Genomic DNA, 20656 nt, shown 5'->3' on the forward strand with positions numbered 1-20656 from the left:
TCATAGGGCAACTATAATATAATATTAGGTTAAAATAGACCTATTGCGTCCCCATCTCAATTAGTAATGGTAATAAAATATAGGTACCAACTCTTAAAATAATCAAGTTTGACATAAATGTATTTATTTGATCATAAAATCAGACCAATTTTCAAAATGTATTTTTTAAGTGACTCATAAATGTAAAAATGAAATATGTGGCACCTAAGCCAATTTTTAAAATTACAGATATTTTGCATTGTGAAACATAGTCAAGCAGGTGCCGGATGTGCAAAACAAACCATGCAAATCAGAATCAACACACAGACTAAGGCTTACAGATAAAAGTTACATGTACAATCTAACTAATGACACAACTATGAGCAAACATCAGTTAGAAATCAGTCTGTTCATAAATAGCATAATTGAATAATCAATTGTAGCTAAGACTTCGTGAGGAACAAAACTGTATAAAGCATAATGCACTTTTTCTTTCAAAAAAGGCAAATACTCAGTCAGAAATATGACAAAACAATAACAAAAATGTAAGTAAGATATAAAATAGGACTCTCAATTTATATAAGGGTGATTTAACAGTGATGTTCGACAAATCAAATACATATCGTGTACTTTCATCTACATAGTAAAAAGACCTAGCCTACTAATAATAGTTGACACTACATCAATTAATTGAAATTTAAAAAATAATATTATATTTAACTTTAATCATAATTTTATGTTTTGTGGATTAATGTAAAACCAAGTTTTTTTTTCAATTTCCCAGTGATGCGAATCTACACAAAAAATAAACATGCAATGTTTCCTCAGTAAAATTTTAAGTTATTAATTAATGAAAAACATTACTAACATTCTAAGAAACCCAACAAATTACAGCCATAACTGGTAGTGTAAAATCACAGCTTTACATTGAAATGTAATTCAGGAAACAAGTAAAATGAGTAATTCTGAACAAGTTGGTAGGCCTATATCCATACAAAATAGGATGAACAAAATCAACAAATATATTAATTTACACAAGGATTAGTAAACTTTTTATCCGTCAAAAACTACAGATTGACAAGAACCTGACACTTAAAATTGCAGGATAGGATATTTAATATACGGTGTAAAAAAAATTGAATCTACAGTTCCGCTGTTAAGGAAAATTTTCTGTCTCTTCGTCCTTAGTTCAGATAGAGGTGTAGGTAATTTGAAGTCAACTATGATTAGGTTCAGGCCAATTTTCTACTGGAAAATACAAGCCTCTTTAAAGTAAAATTCTATTTTATTCTTAAATAATCAAAACTAAATTCACTAAAACAGAGTAAACTGGATCTAAAGGCATCTAAAACTCAAAATCTATGTAAGAATATGGACGGAATAACAAATTTACACAAAAAGCTATTTAAAAACTACAACACAGTGCGACGCTACCAAATATCAGTTTTATCGTACTTAGTGATGATATTACCTTTGCTTGGCCGAGCAGTCTGTATTGCTGTGAGCAGGTTTGGACCTGCCATTACGTTTACACCTAACTGCTTTCTGTTGGTACTGATTGGGGATTTTGTATCATTGTTTGCCATTCGATAACTATCACTCCTCTTCACGATGTTTTTAAGATCATCTTCAACACCATCGTGCTCCTCTTGTACTTTGACATAGGCTCCCCTTTGTGTAATGGGGCTGACCGCTTTGGTTACTTGCTTAGCTCGAACAACGGCCTTCGGTGACATTGATCTGTGGCTCGGATAAACCGCTGAGGGAGACAGTGGTCTGGAGTTATCTCTCTCATTTGGTGATTTTTGATTGGCTGAAGAAACCAATGGTGACATTGGCTTTGTTGGGGACAAGCTTCCATATGAAGATTTTGGAAAATATTGTTGACTTCTACTTTTTACCAAGGAATTCCTCTGGTTGGATGCCGACACTAGTGGAGATATTGGCCTATTTGAAGAAACAGGAGATAATGGTTTTCTATTAAAATCTGTTTGACTAGATAAATTGACTGAATCCGCTTGCTGTTTTGTATTTCCATTGGAAACACCTGGTGATTGTGATCTTTGCCTGGTCAAAGTCGAGGTGGGAGATATGATCCTCGTGGGGGATGATGATTGAGCTCTTCTCTCACTAGTGATAACTGGTCTGACATTGGCTGCTCTTGGCATTACAGGACTTGAGACCTTATTGACGTTTGGACCAGGTTCGAACGTTTGAGTTGTGTGAATGGCTTTTCTTCTCCTGAGACTGTCTGAAGAATAGACAACTTTTCCTTCAGAATCCAATGTCACTCTGGCACCTTGCCTTCTTTTCCGCTCAAGAGAATCGTTTGGAGGTAATTCATTCAGGGACACATACTCTGTTTCTCTAGTCAGTATCGGAGAAACAGTGTCTGGAGTCTTGACATCTGATATTGTGACGTAATCACCCATGTCCACTGGTCCTCTTAGGGCATTCAAACTCACCTCATCATCACTCACAGGTGGTGTGATCACACACATTGAAGGGATTCTACTTGAATTTATTGTGGTTTTAACTCGTATCCTCTCCACCCTGTCAATACCTTCTAAATCTGAGCATTCTGACATCTCCAAGTCAATTGATGGGCTAGTGATGGAGTCCACTGGAGAACTACAGGTATTATGACCAGAGTCTGGAGAGTCTCCACATTTCTCAGGTCCTAGTTCACTATCACCGTTGTGGTGCACTTCAACTGTTATCATACCTTTCTTCTCATCTACCTGTTTCAACTTTGCCACATTCTCTTTTGTAAGGTTTGATTTATGTTCTTGAAGTTTCTTGAAATCAACCTTAATGTAATTTTTCTTTTCTATTTTTAAGCTCGACGTTTCTTTGACGTTTGGATCTTTAGAGCTCAAACTGTGCAGTGCCTTGACTCCTCTCTCAGGCAAGGACGCAGACAGCTGGCTGTTGACTCTCTCAGGAACACTCGGAGCTGCCTGAGGGTGCAGCAGAGTGGTACACACTGTACCAGCAGAGCTCGCTGTCGTAGATGTAGATCCTTTACCAAAGAGTTCATACTCTGAATCAGCCGTAAGTGTAGATCCATTGCCCCTGCTACCGGACAAAGCTGACATTGAATGCAATGCTGGTAGAGGCTCTTCTTCTCTAAGAGTTTTGAGCCCTGAGTCCAAGTGGAAGCTGGTGTAGTAACCTTCAGTGTCACAAGAATACATGGAACAAGTCTCCCCATCGTCTGGTGTCAGGGTACTTTCACTTGTAACGGAAGAAGAAGTTGAAACCATTATTGTTCCTCGGCGGCCATGCTTCTGACAGGTACTGCCACTGCTTATGCTTGACCTATAACATTGTTTTATTACTCATACACTATTCTTGTAACTAAAATTGTAATCAAAAACTCTTTTCTGTTCTTACAAAATGACTCTAAATGTTACCTTTATCCTCAGACGAGAGATATTTTGACACAAAGAATGCATACTTTTCAAGCACATTTTTATACAGATTTCATTTTAATAAAACCTACTTCTTTTAAAATGTGCATGTTTATCTTTTATGATTAGCATTTCTTAAACTCCTCCATCATAACAACACAAAAGGTTATTAAAACTATGCATGTTAAAAACAACAGAGATAAATTTTGTTACTGAATCGGTTAAACAACTAGTTAAAACACATAGTGTGTTTGTTAGGACACAATCAGTAAACACAAAGTATTATTTAACAGAATCAAAACAATTCACAAGCACACATTAAACATTAATTTAACTTGACACAGTATTATTGTGATTGTGAAATAAAATTACAACGAGCATGAGTTATAACTGACATCTCAGTTACCTGAGATAGGCAATAAGTAGGGACAATGCAGCCCAGGTGTTTTGGAGTGAGGTAATGTAGAAGAGGAGTTTGTTGTTGTTTGTCAGTGTTGTTGTGTACCTGGGATGGTGAGAGGTGGCAGTAGAGCCATTGTCTGAGGAAACGCTCCAGTTTCCACTGCTGTAGTGAGGTAATGTAGAAGAGGATTTTGTTGTTGTTTGTTAGTGCTGTTGTGTACCTGGGATGGTGAGAGGTGGCAGTAGAGCCATTGTCTGAGGAAGCACTCCAGTTGCCACTGCTGGAGTGAGGTAATGTAGAAGAGGAGTTTGTTGTTGTTTATTAGTGCTGTTGTGTACCTGGGATGGTGAGACGTGGCAGTAGAGCCATTGTCTGAGGAAGCACTCCAGTTGCCACTGCTGGAGTGAGGTAATGTAGAAGAGGAGTTTGTTGTTGTTTATTAGTGCTGTTGTGTACCTGGGATGGTGAGACGTGGCAGTAGAGCCATTGTCTGAGGAAGCACTCCAGTTGCCACTGCTGGAGTGAGGTAATGTAGAAAGTTTGTTGCTGTTTGTTAGTGCTGTTGTGTACCTGGGATGGTGAGAGGTGGCAGTAGAGCCATTGTCTGAGGAAGCACTCCAGTTGCCACTGCTGGAGTGAGGTAATGTAGAAGAGGAGTTTGTTGTTGTTTATTAGTGCTGTTGTGTACCTGGGATGGTGAGACATGGCAGTAGAGCCATTGTCTGAGGAAGCACTCCAGTTGCCACTGCTGGAGTGAGGTAATGTAGAAGAGGAGTTTGTTGTTGTTTATTAGTGCTGTTGTGTACCTGGGATGGTGAGACGTGGCAGTAGAGCCATTGTCTGAGGAAGCACTCCAGTTGCCACTGCTGGAGTGAGGTAATGTAGAAGAGGAGTTTGTTGTTGTTTATTAGTGCTGTTGTGTACCTGGGATGGTGAGAGGTGGCAGTAGAGCCATTGTCTGAGGAAGCACTCCAGTTGCCACTGCTGGAGTGAGGTAATGTAGAAGAGGAGTTTGTTGTTGTTTATTAGTGCTGTTGTGTACCTGGGATGGTGAGACGTGGCAGTAGAGCCATTGTCTGAGGAAGCACTCCAGTTGCCACTGCTGGAGTGAGGTGTTGGTTCCTCCTTGTCCCACTTGCGCCGTGTCGCCTCTCGTCGTAGCCTCACCACAGGCTCGCTAGTCCGCAGTAGCCTCATGCCCCACTCCTTCAGAGACTCCACACGAGACTTCTTCTCTCCCAGGCTCGGCTCTGGCTCGGGAGTTGCTCCAAAGTTACCCTCTGATGAGTCTCTGCAAGGCCAAAATGGTTGAGTAAATTCTTGACAGGAATATTTTTTATAGAAACATAACCATTTATCATGGAAGCATTTATTGTATTATTTTTAAACTGTTTGAGGATTCACAAATACTATTAATGTTTCTATCTGCACACATCTTGGTAATGAACACTTTCCTCGTGCACCGGTGCCAAATTGTTCAGATTTTCCAAAATATGAAACTCAAAAAAGCTTAATTTGGTTTTTGTTTAGCTCAAAAATGTGTTTAGGTATGGGAAAAAAGTCCCCTTATAACTTTAAATTATTTATTGCTTTTTCTAATAAATTGGAAATCTTAATGTAACAGTAATAGAATATAGCAAAACGTAAGAGAAACTTTTTGTATGTAAATTAACCCTTACCCAAGTAAATTGGATCGCTGATATTGCTCTGTAGTAGCTTTCTGGTTTATAATTAGGTATCACAACTACTTTCATTTACTGCATTCTTATTAGCACATGTTAACAAACCGAGAAAAATACATGTAAAAATAGCCCCACCACAGAAAACCTACAGAATAAGGGAATTTCCATTTACCTGGCTGGATTTCTACTAAAACATTCCCTGAATTTTTTTCAGATTGATTTCTTATTTAAATAATAATAATTTTAATGAGTACCTAGGTTTGCTGCTACTGGGAAGGTATTGAAGTGTGGTTTTATTGAAATGTTGATATCTTAGTATGAAATAAACAAAATTGCCAAATTTGATTATAATATATCCATAAACAAGCAAACTACAACAGTTTATTCTCCATAAGAATAACATGGGAATTTTACATTTAAAGTTTATTCAATCATCTCCGTAACCATTAGGCATACAACAACACTTCAATAAACAAATTTATTTCTCTTTTTAAGCTCTACAAAATGGTCTGGAAAGAAATTGTGAAATTTTATGTTTTTAGTCAAAAATGGGAAAACCCAATTTTTACCCCATTAACCCCCATTCCCATAGTCCGATCATGCTGGTTCGCGAACTCGTTAGAATATAGGCCTACGTAGGTTTACATGTTTCTACAAAATTTCATCAAAATCAAATAATTTTTGCGAGTTATCGCGCTAACGGACATATATATATGTATGAATTTGAACGGATGGTGTTTTTGGCCACTGGGGACCTCAGAACAAAAAGTAATTCGGTCCCGGGTCCAGGTCTTCCCATGAGTACTCCGGTAATAGCTTATTCCCTATATAGGGAAATTCGCTAAAATCAGTAAAACTCAATATTATTTTATATAGATACGAAAAGCCAAGATTAGCTAGCCTATAGCATTGGCATCAGTAGCCTAACTAACAATAACATCTGTACACATCTGACGACTGGGACCATTTGCCACCAAACAGTAGTTGGGTGGTTGGATTCAGTTTCTACTTTAGTCAGCTGATTGATACAACATTCAGTGTTCTGAGAAACATTCAACATTTAACACTCTGACCTCACATTCACATTCCTGGTAAAATGACGACAACCGTGACTAAACATTGGTTGTATGGTTGTGTGTTTGTATCAGATTACAAGACAATAAGCTTCCTGTTTTTGTGCCAATTCACCAAAACCATATGTGTAAAAAGCTTCAACTTGCTTTCTGCAATGATTATTAAGTCAGTGGTAGTATTTTGTATTTCTTTTATAGAGTTTTCCAAATTTATTTTATAACATAAGTTAACAGTTTCAAGACTACTGCAGTACAATTTAATAGAAGCGTTTAAGACAATAATAATTTAGCAATTAATCATTTTTGTAATGTAAGTGTTGAGGATTAAACTAGATAAATGAATAAACTCAATCATGTTAATTCTTTACTAAGCATGCATACCTTAACTTGTCATTTGTGAAGTACCGGTACCTAACAGAAACTTTTCAATTTTGTCAACCTTTAGCATCTGGTATGACATGAATATAAGCCCAAGTAAGAAAAACTTTTCAATTTTGTCAACCTTTAGCATCTGGTATGACATGAATATAAGCCCAAGTAAGAGAAACTTTTCAATGTTGTCAACCTTTAGCATCTGGTATGACATGAATTCAAGCCCAAAAGTAAACTGGATTGCTTCAAAATTGTACATGATCAGATTTGAACATTTTCTCTTTCTTATGTAGCATTGGCTACTAAACACTGATGTAGACATTCCATCTATATGGATTATGGATTAGAACATAGTTGAGTGAGCCAGTCTCTAAAATTTGATTTTCTAACTTATCTTTTGTTGCTGACATAGTTAGTGGGTCAAATTAGAAACAGTTTCTATAGCTCACTTTAAGTCGTTCTATCAATTTGACTTGGTAAAAAACTTATTTGTGTATTTGACAGATGTCAGTAATTTACATCAGAACAAGCTGTCTGTGGCTCACTCAGTATGTCAAAGTGGAGAGATTCCAGTATATATACTGAAGTTTGAAGTTTTACACTTTAAATATTGAATACTCCTAAACATACTGAAAATGTTATGCTGTTCTTAACAATATTCTTGATAGTTTTGTGTTGCTGTTGATCCTCAGAAACAACTATGACAATTTTGATTTTAAAACTGGCGACAACTTTAACATGGAGATGTAATGTCTAGTTTTATTAACCGACTTCCCCACTACCAACAAAAGGAGGAGGTTCTCAATTTGTTTGTGGCAATGTTTTTTTTTTTCTATGTATGTTCACCAATTTCTCTGTGATTCTTTTACCGATCAGTGTGGTTCCACCACCAAAATAACCAGGAGAGTTTCTATTTGGTACCTTATATATTATGTTTAAGTATAATATTTGTTTCGGTGAAAAATTCTGAAAACCTTAAATTAATATTCAACATTTATTTTGTTTACATTTGTGCAGATTGTTTACATTTGTGCAGAGAAGGCAATAAATAATAATAACATTCCTACAGCTGTTAGTTGAAACAATTTAAATGAAGCTACAGACAATTCTTCATGAAACAGTTGCTTCATATTGATCAATAAACTATTTCTTGCCATGGAGCCTAAATGAATTACATTGAGAAAAATGCATTTTGTTTTGGTTACTATAAAAAACTTATTTTAACGTTTGACCTGATTTGTGTATAGGTATAGTAATTACGTTTTTAGTATTGAATATTCTGACTTACAAAAACATATATATTTCAGTGAATATGATATTGACAAATAAAGGTGTATTGTGAAAACCAAAGCATTCGTAAAACAGGTCTAAATATAAATTAAATGCGATTATTCCTTACACGACCTAAGAAGTGTGACAGTGCATAATCGTCAATTGTTTTAAAAGTGTTAAATATTTTAATTACTAAACATGCATTTGCAGATGTGGAATGTTTATTGATATTCTCTACCCAGTTACTTTATCATATCAATACTATTATGCCTACTTCGGAAAGTCCTAGAGGAAGATGATTTGCAATTTCGACTAGGCTATATCTTGATCAAACAAAACCACCTACATGGCTTGCACAACTTTTAGCTGAACCAATCTTTCATATACATATTTCATTTGCAGATGTGGAATGTTTATTAATATTCTCTACCCAGTTACTATAACATATCCATACTATTGTGCCTGCTTCGGAAAGTCCTAGAGGAAGATGATTTGCAATTTCGACTAGGCTATATCTTGAGCAAACAAAACCCCCTACATGACTTACACCACTTTTAGCTGAACCAATCTTTCATATAATATTTTCCAAAGGTACTATACGTGTTAACGACCAATTTTCCACTTTTGAGAGATTTTTTAGTGCTGGTGGCTGAGGAATAACTTTCATATATTGTTCCAAAAGGCTTGAGACGTTACTGTATTTCTTTTTATAATGTAGAAGTACACCGATTGCAGGAAACGATGATGTCTGACATTTCAATGTATCTAAAAAATACAATTAGTTTTTCACTAGGCCTAATGTAATGGACAACTCTTTCTTTCTTAAGGAATATCTAAAAATGTTTATTTTCATCATCGATGTATATAACTCAACTCAAGTTGAGTTATATACATCGATGATTTTCATACCCATTGATTATGTAACCTGAACAGGTGACTCAAGCAGTTTTAAAATAATGATTGTTCTGTGGAACTTTTGATTGTTTCAAACAGTTTTGCTTATCAAAAAACCTCAAGTAATTAATATATAAAAAATTATACAGTCACTAAAAATCATGAAATAATTTATTTTTGTAAAAAATACAACCGACTTCAAAACGCTCTAAAAAGAATGAAATAATTTTAATAAAGTAAACTTTTTTATTAGGCAAGCTCACGTATTTCAAGTCGGCGCGGCTCAAACTGCAAATATGATTGAAATTAAATATTGTGTGTGTATTTTGAAAATCAATAAATTGTAGCTGGATAACATATATATATATGAAAAACATACTGAACTGTTTTGTTTATATATTAAAGGAAATATTTTCTTGTATTTTATGTTTACTTCAGAATAAATGCATTATGAAAATAACACACACAAATGTTCTATATGAATAGGGAAATAATTTAGTTTGATGTTATGATAGGGAAAAGAAGCTAGTTTAGTATTAAAACGTTACTTTTCCAAGTTAGAAACATTGATTACGGTAATAAAATAACACTTAACGCATAACTATGAAAAAGACATGCAGATTAACACCTTAAGTTATAGATGGTCACCTGCAATATGGACACCCTCTTTCAATTTTGTATCAAAAATCATCATAGAGCCGCGCCGACTTAAAATACGTGAGCTTGCCTAATACAAAAGTTTACTTTATTAAAATTATTTCATTCTTTTTAGAGCGTTTTGAAGTCGGTTGTATTTTTTACAAAAATAAATTATCAATATTCAAAGGTAATACAGTAGTCAAACATTTAAATCAAATCACTAATGCCTAAAGTATAGAGGATAAAGGTATCATGTTTTCATTAGATGTGCATTATAATTTTCTTGCAGTAATGATAAGTTTTAGGTTTTTCAAAGAGCTGTACAGCAACCTATATTAGAACATAAATGTCTTTTAGTGATATTTATGTGGTTGAAACATACCCGCAAGCCTGAGCGAGTTCCTTGGTGTCAACGCCTGCGATGGTGTTGCGCCGTTTGCCTCGTGGTCTGCGCCGAGACCTCCTCCTGGTGTCTTCGCCAGGTACATGCACCAGTGAGCGGCGCAGATGAGACATTCGACTGAAACTGCGACCGCTTACATCCACCGTCACCACCTCCGACGGGAACCTGGGTGCACAAACCATCAGTTTAGTATGTCAAAGTGCAGAGATTCCAGTATACATATATATTGCAGTTTAATACTTTAAATACTCCTAAATATACTGAAAATGTTATGTTGTTCTTAACAATGTTCTTGATAGTTTTTGTTTGTTGTTGATCCTCAGAATTATATCTCATACAAAAACTTTTGCAGTTGACAAAAATCACCTGAAGTGAGATTATTATTTTATAGACAGTTATTTATTTTATCTAGCTTTTAAGATCCCAAACAAAAAGTATATGTTTTAAACATTATCTAAACAAAAAAAGGTTATCCAGCCTGATAAAACTTAGTTATTTTTGTTACCATCCATCCTATTTACTGCTGCTTACATCCATTTCTTCATCGAGTGCAGAGACATATTATATTAGGCTTAGAAGGCTGCTCTGACTGCCTCCCCAATACACATTTTTCCAATTTCCAAATCTAAATTTGTATATAAATTGTTTTACTATACGAGATGTCCAAAAAATAACTCCCTAGTTTTAAAAATTATTTATTTATTGTACAATATACAAATTACAATAGCTGATACATTAAATTAAAATGAAAGGTAATGAAATTACCGTTTTTTTTTACACTAGTACACCTCGATATGCGAACCATTTGTAGCCCTGCAGATATCCAAGCAATTTTTACTAATTTTTATCATTATTTTATTATTATTATTATTTACTATAATAACTACGCTCAAGGTCAAAAAGGTGTAACAAATTTATTGCTAATGTTCCAAAATAAAACTTTTAAGTATACTCTACAGCACCAAAGGATTATTACTCATCCATTTATTCTAATACTATCGTGAGGTATTTTTAAGACTACGGAGTTCTTTTTCGGACACCCGGTATATTATATTGTCAAGAATAATTTTGAATATTTGATTAAAACGTAGTGAAAATCATTTTTATCTTAACATGTAGAGGTTCTTTGACATCCCATGTCTCTACTACCCTGACCAGCATGTAAGGTGAGTGTTTATAGTGTATTGTTGTAAGCGAAGTATGTTGTACAACATAACGAAGGCTGTTTAGCTTACTTGAGCGCGATGGCGTGGACCTGCTCCTCAGGGGAAGGAAGTCGATGGTCGACGTCGTCCGTGGTGGACATGGTGACACGGTGGGTACAGTCCAGGTCTGTAGTGACGTCACCCATCGCCTCCAGCGATGTCCACCGTCGTAGCAGTGACACTTGCGCCGGCTGTCATCAAACACACAAAGTTCATCAATAATACTATATAACTATAACACAACTCCAAAAACATATAAGGCTATAACATAGGATAACATTTTTTTGATGTTCCTTCAATAGCAACTCAGTGATTTATGGACAAAGGTATATATTATATGTTTTAACTTGTATGTGTAAAGTAACTGAATTGGAAAAAAATAGCCTACCATCTTAAATATAAAAATATAAAAAAATATTGTTGATTGGTTTACAAAGGGATTACGAACAGGATTAAGTTATTTCTACCAAAGAGTTACAGCCTTAGATCTACATACTACAGTACAAAAGCGTACTTGGACGAGCTAATATACTTTATAGACAGTAGTGGCGAACCCAGAAAGAGCCATCACTTTAGGCACGTTTTCCCCATAAGAATAACATGGTGAGCTTTTTTTGACCACTTTTTTAAAAATCCAGCTCTCGGCCTATACAAGCCTATATAAATGTTCAATACCATTGTATAACACTATTACTATTTCAAATCCATATGCATTCACAAAATCGAGCGAGGTTTGTACGCGAACTCGGGCGTGCTCCCGGCTCATGGCGCGCTCCCTTGGACATCCTTAGTGGAAATCCATGAATTCTGGCTACTTGGGAACCCAAGCCATTTGACATATAATAAATCACCTTTTCTCCTAATAACCTTTTCTATCAAATACATGTCTTTATATTTGGTCTTTAACAATTCCTCTGTATAGAAGCCTCCCCTGATTATATTACCATTTTCATCTTTCAAGATATAAGTCACAGGCTTGGTATTCTTTACTTCTGCTATTGTAAATAGCTCCCCTGTCCAATTCGGGGTATATCCTTTACTAAAAACATGTTTATACTTGGAAATTCTCACACTATCACCTACCTTATATCTTGGCTTTTTAACTTGCACTACTTTAGAAGTCAACCTCTCATGCACATATTTACTGTTCTTAATATTCACTTGGTTAGGCTTCATTCCTATAGATCTATGCACCTTATTATTATATTTTCGAATTAACTTTGGAAGTAAATCCAACCATTTATAACTCCCCTGAGCACTAAATTCCCTATATAACCAATTCTTTAAAGTTCTCTGAAACCTCTCCACAATTGCAGCTTTAGTTGTAGAAAATGTGTGATAGTGATTAATATTTAATTGTTTCATTAGTTTGCTAAAATATTGATTAAAAAATTCTTTTCCATTGTCAGATTGAATGTTTTTAACCCCCTTTGGTAGAATGGTTTTAATGGCTTCTGTAACCACCAAACCCGTCTTATTCTTTAGCGGAGCAGCATAAGCTTTTTTAGAAAATGTATCTATTAAAGTTAAAATATATTTATTGCCAGAATTCTCTCTAGCATAGTTTTGCATATCAATTAAATCTATTTGTACAGTTTCGTTTATACCTAATACTTTAAAAGACCTTCTAATGAAATTCTTTCTTGCAGGCTTATGAAGTTCGTATGCAATTTCATTCATTTTTTATAACATCACTCTTTCCTTGTACTGTAAATATATTACCATTAGCCCCAATCAATAGATTATCTTCCATTCTTTTAAATACATAGTTTTCTGGTATATATGGTCTATTATCTATATACTTAAATCCACTCAAAGATGTGGGGTCGGCAACTAATAAATCAGGATTGTATTCCATCAAATTAAATTTTCTTCCTCCATATACAAATTTTGATCCATCATAATACATAGCTTGTGACATTAAACAAATATCATCTAAATATTCCCCCATTGGCAGATTTCTTATATATTGTTTTTTGGCATCCCAACATTTTTCTTTTTTATCAAAAGTTATAGTCTGTTCTTTTGTAACACAGTCAGTGTCATCAACGGCAGGTTTAACACGTACTAACCTTTTATTATTAAAATCCCAATAGCCTGCTTCCATTTTTGGAACTTGTGAAACATTCACAGCATCCTTACTATCTGTACCTTCTATCAAATTGCTAAGTTTCTGTTTCTTAGCATTCCAAACACCATTCTCTGATTCTAAAAATTCATAATTATTATCGTCTTGTACAAATTTACCATCTTCTTTTCGTATTAAAGTCTGTTGTAAAGTGGGCACATCATTTAAACTTTCACCCTTTTCTACATTAGTAATTTTCCGTTTCTTAGCATTCCAAACACCATTCTCTGATTCTAAAAATTCATAATTTTTATTGTCTTGTACAAATGTACCACCATCTGTTCGTATTAAAGTCTGTTGTAAAGTGGGCACATCATCTAAACTTTCACCCTTTTCCACATTAGTAATTTTCTGTTTTTTAGCATTCCAATTTTTATTCTAGTCCAGTCAAGGAATGAGGTGTAGAGTGCGTGAGCAGGTAACTAAGCGATTCCTTCAGAAACTTGTTCAGGGGGCTTAGGGTGTTAACATACCAAAAGTCCTGACTCCTAGGTGGTGAGCCAGGGGGTGGAGGGGGGGAAAAGGGGGGGAAAAAGGTACGCATTTTGGGCTTTTTGATTATATCTCGAAAACTATCAACTTTTTGTATACTATAGTAAATTATAAAATTGAAGAAGATTAAATTTTCTACAAGAAAAGTATATAATGTATTTATTTTGGTTCAACAGGTTACGAGTTATAACTTATTTAATTGATATCTTATTAAAATACTCCTTCCATAAGAAATACATGTAAATTAGTATGCGAAATGGGGCAAATCCTATCCTCCCAAAGGAAATATAAATGATATTCTGGAAATCTTAACAAAATTTTTTAGTAATTTGACACTTTAATCATTAAAATTGATCCAAAATTAAGGCGAGGGCGAGGTAACAAAATGTCGAGTTTTGGTGTTTTTTATTGGAAATATAAAAAAAAACCTTAAATCATCCCATTTTTAAACGCTCACCCTCGCTTTAATTTTTGACAAAATTTCATGATTTGAGTGTCAAATTACTGGAAATTTGGTCAAGATTTCCAGAATATCAGTTATATTTCCTTTGGGCGGATAGGATTCGCCCCATTTCGCATACTAATTTACATGTATTTCTTATGGAAGGAGTATTTTAATAAGATATCAATTAAATAAGTTATAACTCGTAACCTGTTGAACCAAAATAAATACATTATATACTTTTCTTGTAGAAAATTTAATCTTCTTCAATTTTATAATTTACTATAGTATACAAAAAGTTGATAGTTTTCGAGATATAATCAAAAAACCCAAAATGCGTACCTTTTTCCCCCCCTTTTCCCCCCCTCCACCCCCTGGCTCACCACCTAGGAGTCAGGACTTTTGGTATGTTAACACCCTAAGCCCCCTGAACAAGTTTCTGAAGGAATCGCTTAGTTACCTGCTCACGCACTCTACACCTACTTTTGGATCATTCATTGACTGGACTATTCTTAGATTCTAAAAACTCATATTTAGTTTTACCTTGTAAAAATACATCAACTTTTCTAGTTAATGTCTGACCCAAAGTTGATACATCATCTACAAACTCCCCATCTTTAACATTACCAATTTTACGGTTTAAACAATTCCAACTATCGTCTTGTAAATTTAAAGTAGGTTCATTACTAGCCCTGGGTTCTGTAGGCTTATTATATGGATTATATAAACGATAAAATTTATCTATAAACATATTTTTATTTAATAAATAATTCCACTTTCTCTTAATTCCTCAATAATGGAATCTATTTCATTATCCACTCCTGAGTTACCGGCTTGGCGACTTAGCCAAAGAAGTCTTAACCTATCTACAAGCTCATTAGGATCATCCCAATAAATATAGTCTATTTTATTACCAGTCACTTGTCTCAAACCTTCACCAACAGATTTAAAAAGAGGTTTAATTATATTAAGATATTTAGTATGTCTATTACTTGAAATTGGTGCACCATCTTTGTAACTCTTTAAATGTCCATTTGTGGTTTCCAAAATCTCTTTATAATTTTGCAAATCAACCTGAGTATAATCCTCAGGTTCTTTTAAAGTTAACAACTGCCACAAGCCTTTTGTCCCCTTGTAGGTTTTATTTGCAACTGTGACATCATCATTGGCAATATCAACTTCCTTATTTCCAATAAAAAATTTATTTGCTTCTCGTCTAATACCATATGTAGTGTCTGTCATACTACTTTTACTGAGGTAATTTCCTAAATAGTCTGATGCTAAAAGACCAAAATCTAATTTCTGTGGAGTGGATTGCTGTAATGGTTGTAATGGTTGTAATCTTGGTATCATTGATATTCTAGATGGAGTCATTGGGAGTATCTCCATTTGAGGCCTCTCTGTTTTGCCAATAGCTGTGATTTTTTTTAATTCTTGTAATGGCTCTATTAAAGGTTGGAATGTTTGGAACCTCTCTTCAGCCTCTAGAAACTTGCCACGTTTTAAAGCTCTATATTTCTCTCGTATTTGATTTGCAGAGTCAACCAATTCTTGTTGAATGTTTTTCATCTTTTATTTACATTTTATTTATCTCATTTGACAAAGGATTGTACTCAAACACTTTATCATGTATTATCAAACAATATGCAGATGTATTTGCTGGCACATTGTCTGCAGTTTCAATCTCTAATTTAATATCAACAATTCCTTCCTTCACTGTTTCATTCTGTCTAGAACAGTCTATTATAATTAGTGGATATTTCTTCATAAACTCAGCCCTACTAATCATAGGATCTGGGATAGTATTATAGTAAGTCTCTCTAAACCTCATAAACATCTCATAAGCTTTAGAGACATCTCCATTTTCAAAGTCAAGATTTAAATCACTATAAGGATAATATTCAGAGTTTAGAAATACTTTGAGATTTTTTAATTTACAGTGATCAAATTCGTCAGTTCTTTTTCGTGCACTATTATCCCTAGCTGTTTGGAAACCAAATATAATATACCTAGGCTTCTCCAAACTTGAAGATGTCTTTACTGACCATGTATGTCTTGTGGTATTGGGATATGATGGAAGTTCATGCAGCTCTAAACTTCTAAATGCAATTTGCAAATTTTTATTTTGCAATAACATCTTTTGTAATTGTAGCTTCTCCCCATCTGATGGTATCACATGTGGCATGACCCATTGAATAGAGTTAAGTGTAATTTTGGGAATTGTATCAGCAGTGCCACTGGCTGGAGCACTAGTGGTTGTTAATATACAATTCAAATCATTTTTGGATCTTTTCAACACCAATTCTTGTTTGACATTTACTAAAACCTTATTAAAATCCTCGAATACACCCATTAACAACTCTAATGGCAAACAAGTACTGAACTTGCCACCTTTATGGAACTCTTTTAAATTCGTGTCAGAATCAAATGCTACATTTGACAATTTAGTAGTTTTATTGTAAGAGCTCAATATTTTCATAAGACTAGAAATTCCTGGGTTTCTTACAATGTCTATTTCTTTACCTGCAACTTCGTATCTAATTTCATCAAATAAGAAAGCAAATGCATTATTTATAAAATGACCTTTATCATGATTTTCAATTTCTCCCTTAATATACAGATAACTCCTACATGGGAGAGTTAGCAAATCTTGATTATTAATACATATTCGAATTTCATCAGAATTATTTATTGCCAAAGTGTTGTGGGGAACATAGGAGTGATTTGTAATTTTAACCACACTATCGTCGAATTGGGATTTCCCTGTAACGTCTAGAAAATCTTCCATTTTTATTAATAGAAAATTTTAACTTTAGTCCTATTGACTTTAGGAACCTAGCATTTTGTACACTTATAGATAAATTCTTATAAATTCTCATATCTTTTTTATATGACAAGTAATTGTAGTTTCTTCTCCGTTAAAGTCAATTGCCTTGTCGTGTTGATCGGCAAATGTAATACTGACAACATCTAAACTTCTCTTATTTACAGGAAAATATATAATATTTCTTGGAACTTCAATAATTTTGTAGCCAGGAGGAGCTTCTGGATAAAAGCTATGTATGGTGTGTGATTTGTTGCCATTTAAATAGGACCCGTTTGCAATATTACATTTTACTCTAATCACATTTACATTATTAATGTTTATTTTATTTGTAGATTCAAACTGAACACCAGGAGTAGAAACACCTTTAAATCCCAATAAGACAGACCCTAAACATGGTTTTGTAAAATCAAACACATGGCTAGAAAGTAATGTCGCTTTCATAGTTTTATTATTAGCTGTAAGGAAAAAGTCTGGGATTTGCTTTTGAATTTCCTTTGCAAGCTCAACCACCTCATATGTTCCTTCAGAAATTTCTATTGTAACTGGAGCATTGTGATCATAATAGAAAACATCATCACCTTCTCCAATGGTTAATTTGTTGCCTTTAAGTTGATTTAATTTTGGAATAAGCCCTTTGAATAAAAGTTTGGATTTAGTATTAATTAATGCGTCTCCATTTTTATCTATTATAACTTTAAGTTTACCATCTAATAACTAGTTTAAATCATCAACTGAGATATCTCCTTTTGGTAATGTTTTTTTCTCTACTTTATAATATGTTAAAGTATTTAGAGGTTTTTTAACATTAAATATAGAATTATAACTTTGAAAATCTACTAATCCAATTACATAATCATCATTTAATTCTATGGGAGGAAAGAACACTGACTTAAGCTCTGGCTCTGTACCCGAAAATGTTATAGTAAATGAATCCATTTTTATAAACAAAAAGTTTTTATGAATGATAAACATAAAATTCCACAAATAGAACTATTTAAATCTTGTATTTGATCGGTTGTATAGAAGATTTTATATCCCTCAAAATATTTAATTACTTCTTTTGGAGGTTGGATTCCAAATGGGTCAAAATAAATTACAATATCTTTATTTTTACGATATGCTGTCCAATGTGTGCCAGATGAGCTATCCAAATTAACTATTCCGCACTCTTTTACTCTTGGTTTTAGATTTTTTAGCTCGTTTTTTAGGTACACCCCCCGGAAGTGAGGCACGTCTTTTGCGGCCTCTAACAGCTGGTAGTTGTCCATCTTTTTTATTAAATTTTAATCCCATTCCCATTTTTGCTTTTGCCTTCATCAAATTTGTCACGGCATAAGCAGCTGCTCTTTCAGCAAGATTTGCGTCCTTGGCCGTTACTCTAGTCCAAGCTAAGTCTGCTAATCTCATGTCTGCTTTGTTCCGAGCAGCGGTATCAGGATTATTCATGTAGAATATGTCATGCTCTTTACAATAAGAGTCTAGTTTATTTTTTGGAGGTACATTTTAAGCTAAATTCTCACGTACATTCGTCCCAGGTCCACAGTACTGATAAGATGGTATGTGAAGTGGAAATGGAAGGTTATTTATAAGAGTATTCAATAACCCTCGACCCCTGTAAGGTTTTAAGAATAAACCTTTCCCCTTTTTACATGTTTTCTTATTAACATTTTTTACCATTTTTATTATATAAAAAATGTCTTTTATTCAACAAAAACATAAATTTAAAATAGTACATACTAAGGAAAATATACCAAAGAAGTTGGGTCTATTTCCTACCAATATTAGATGTGTTATTTGTGGTCCAAGTGGAAGTGGGAAGACGGTTGTAATTTATAATTTAATTGTAAGAAAGGAAGGATTAAAATTTACAAACTTATATTTAATATCTAAATCTTTAGAACAAGAAAAATATAAAAAAATAATTGAAATATTTAGTTTGTGTGACGAAGTGAAATTACACACGTTTACTGACTGTGAAATCACACCAAATGATGTAAAATCACAGTCAGTTGTTGTATTTGATGACATAAATAATCCAAATATTACACAATTTTTCTCAATGGGTCGACATAAAAATATTAACTGTTTTTACTTGTGTCAATCTTACAGCAAATCACACAAACATTTACGTGATAATGTAAATTTCCTAATATTATTTAAACAAGATGATTTAAATTTAAAACATGTATATAACAATCATGTTGGTAATGACTTTTCATTTAACCAATTTAAAAATCTCTGTCATCAATGTTGGGATAAAACTAAATATGGCTTTTTCGTGATAGACAAAGAAAGGTCAAAGAATAATGGCAAATATAGATTTATGTTTGACCAATTCTATCAAGAGGATGGTAAGGGTAAATAAATAAAAGACTTTTTTTAACATTTGCATTTATTTTGCATCTACATACATTTTATGTTTGATCAATTTTATAGTGACCAAGAGCAAGAGTATTGATGCCATCTTCCAGAATAAACCTCTTGTCATCGCCAAAGGATAGTACTTTCTTTTTCATGGTCAAGGTTTGAAGATGATGATTTGTAGATTTAATTCTTGTCACATTCTCATAGTAATCTTGCCCAGTTGCAAGGCAGTTCAAATAATGTTGATGTCTGAGGAGATGTTTAACAGTGGCACCATCAGCTCCTTTAGCTTTCTTCACCTCTAAAGCTTGCTTGTCTTCTTCATATAACCATTTTAGAGGAATATAAGAATATAACTTTGGTCTTAAACCACAATATTCATACATAATATGACCACCTAATTCGTCTTTAAACTTGCCTGTGACTTTTTTATTTTTATTAGAGTATAAGAAATGGTCTTTACTATATCCAGAGGTATCAAAATAGTGCAAGTCACATTCTATTTCCTTGTAAAAGTCCTCTGTAACTATAGCATACATTAATGAATCTGTATCTGTCATTAGAAATCTTTTATTCTTAAATTTTGACATATAATTATAGTGGAAATCATACATTATTACTTTACTAATATCTAAAATTGTCATTCCTAAATATATTGATTTATTAAACTTTACAACTAATTTATTTAAATGTATAGCATGTAAATTGTTATCGAACTTTTTGCTACAGTCAAACCTTGGATTAGTGACATATTTTGTTAATAGTGACTCATCCTTGAGATATATGTCACGGAACTTTCGTTGATTCATAATTGTTCGACCAAAGAGACTATTATTTAACAATTTGTAAAAGTCTTTTTCGAAATCATTATAAGCACTTTTTCGTTTTTCAATATTAAAATTAATATAGGGTGCAAGCCATTTTGATTGTCTAAATTTTAAAATTCTATGGTATTTTGTAACAACCAACCCCAATTCCTCATATTTTTGTAATGCTTTATAATGTAAAATATATTTAGTTTTGTCATTTAAATTTGGTATTAATTTCCCATTCATTTTCTCTGGTGCC

General features: G+C 33.7%; 1 protein-coding gene across 1 annotated transcript in view; it reads right to left on the reverse strand.

Annotated features, from left to right (window-relative positions):
- The window catches only part of LOC129005321 (mucin-2-like), a 169337-nt gene that overhangs the window by 3932 nt on the left and 144749 nt on the right, over positions 1–20656 (reverse strand). The window contains exons 3-7 of the mRNA XM_054434178.1: positions 11366–11526; positions 10110–10295; positions 4838–5086; positions 1411–3300; positions 346–356 (exon numbers count right to left, since the gene is read on the reverse strand). Of these exons, the coding sequence (XP_054290153.1) occupies positions 346–356; positions 1411–3300; positions 4838–5086; positions 10110–10295; positions 11366–11526 (2497 nt within the window). The remainder of the gene's footprint in view (positions 1–345; positions 357–1410; positions 3301–4837; positions 5087–10109; positions 10296–11365; positions 11527–20656) is intronic.

Source organism: Macrosteles quadrilineatus, unplaced genomic scaffold, assembly GCF_028750875.1.
Source record: "Macrosteles quadrilineatus isolate MER2022 unplaced genomic scaffold, UCM_ALF_1.0 Scaffold_19__1_contigs__length_3004403, whole genome shotgun sequence".
NCBI lineage: Eukaryota > Metazoa > Arthropoda > Insecta > Hemiptera > Cicadellidae > Macrosteles > Macrosteles quadrilineatus.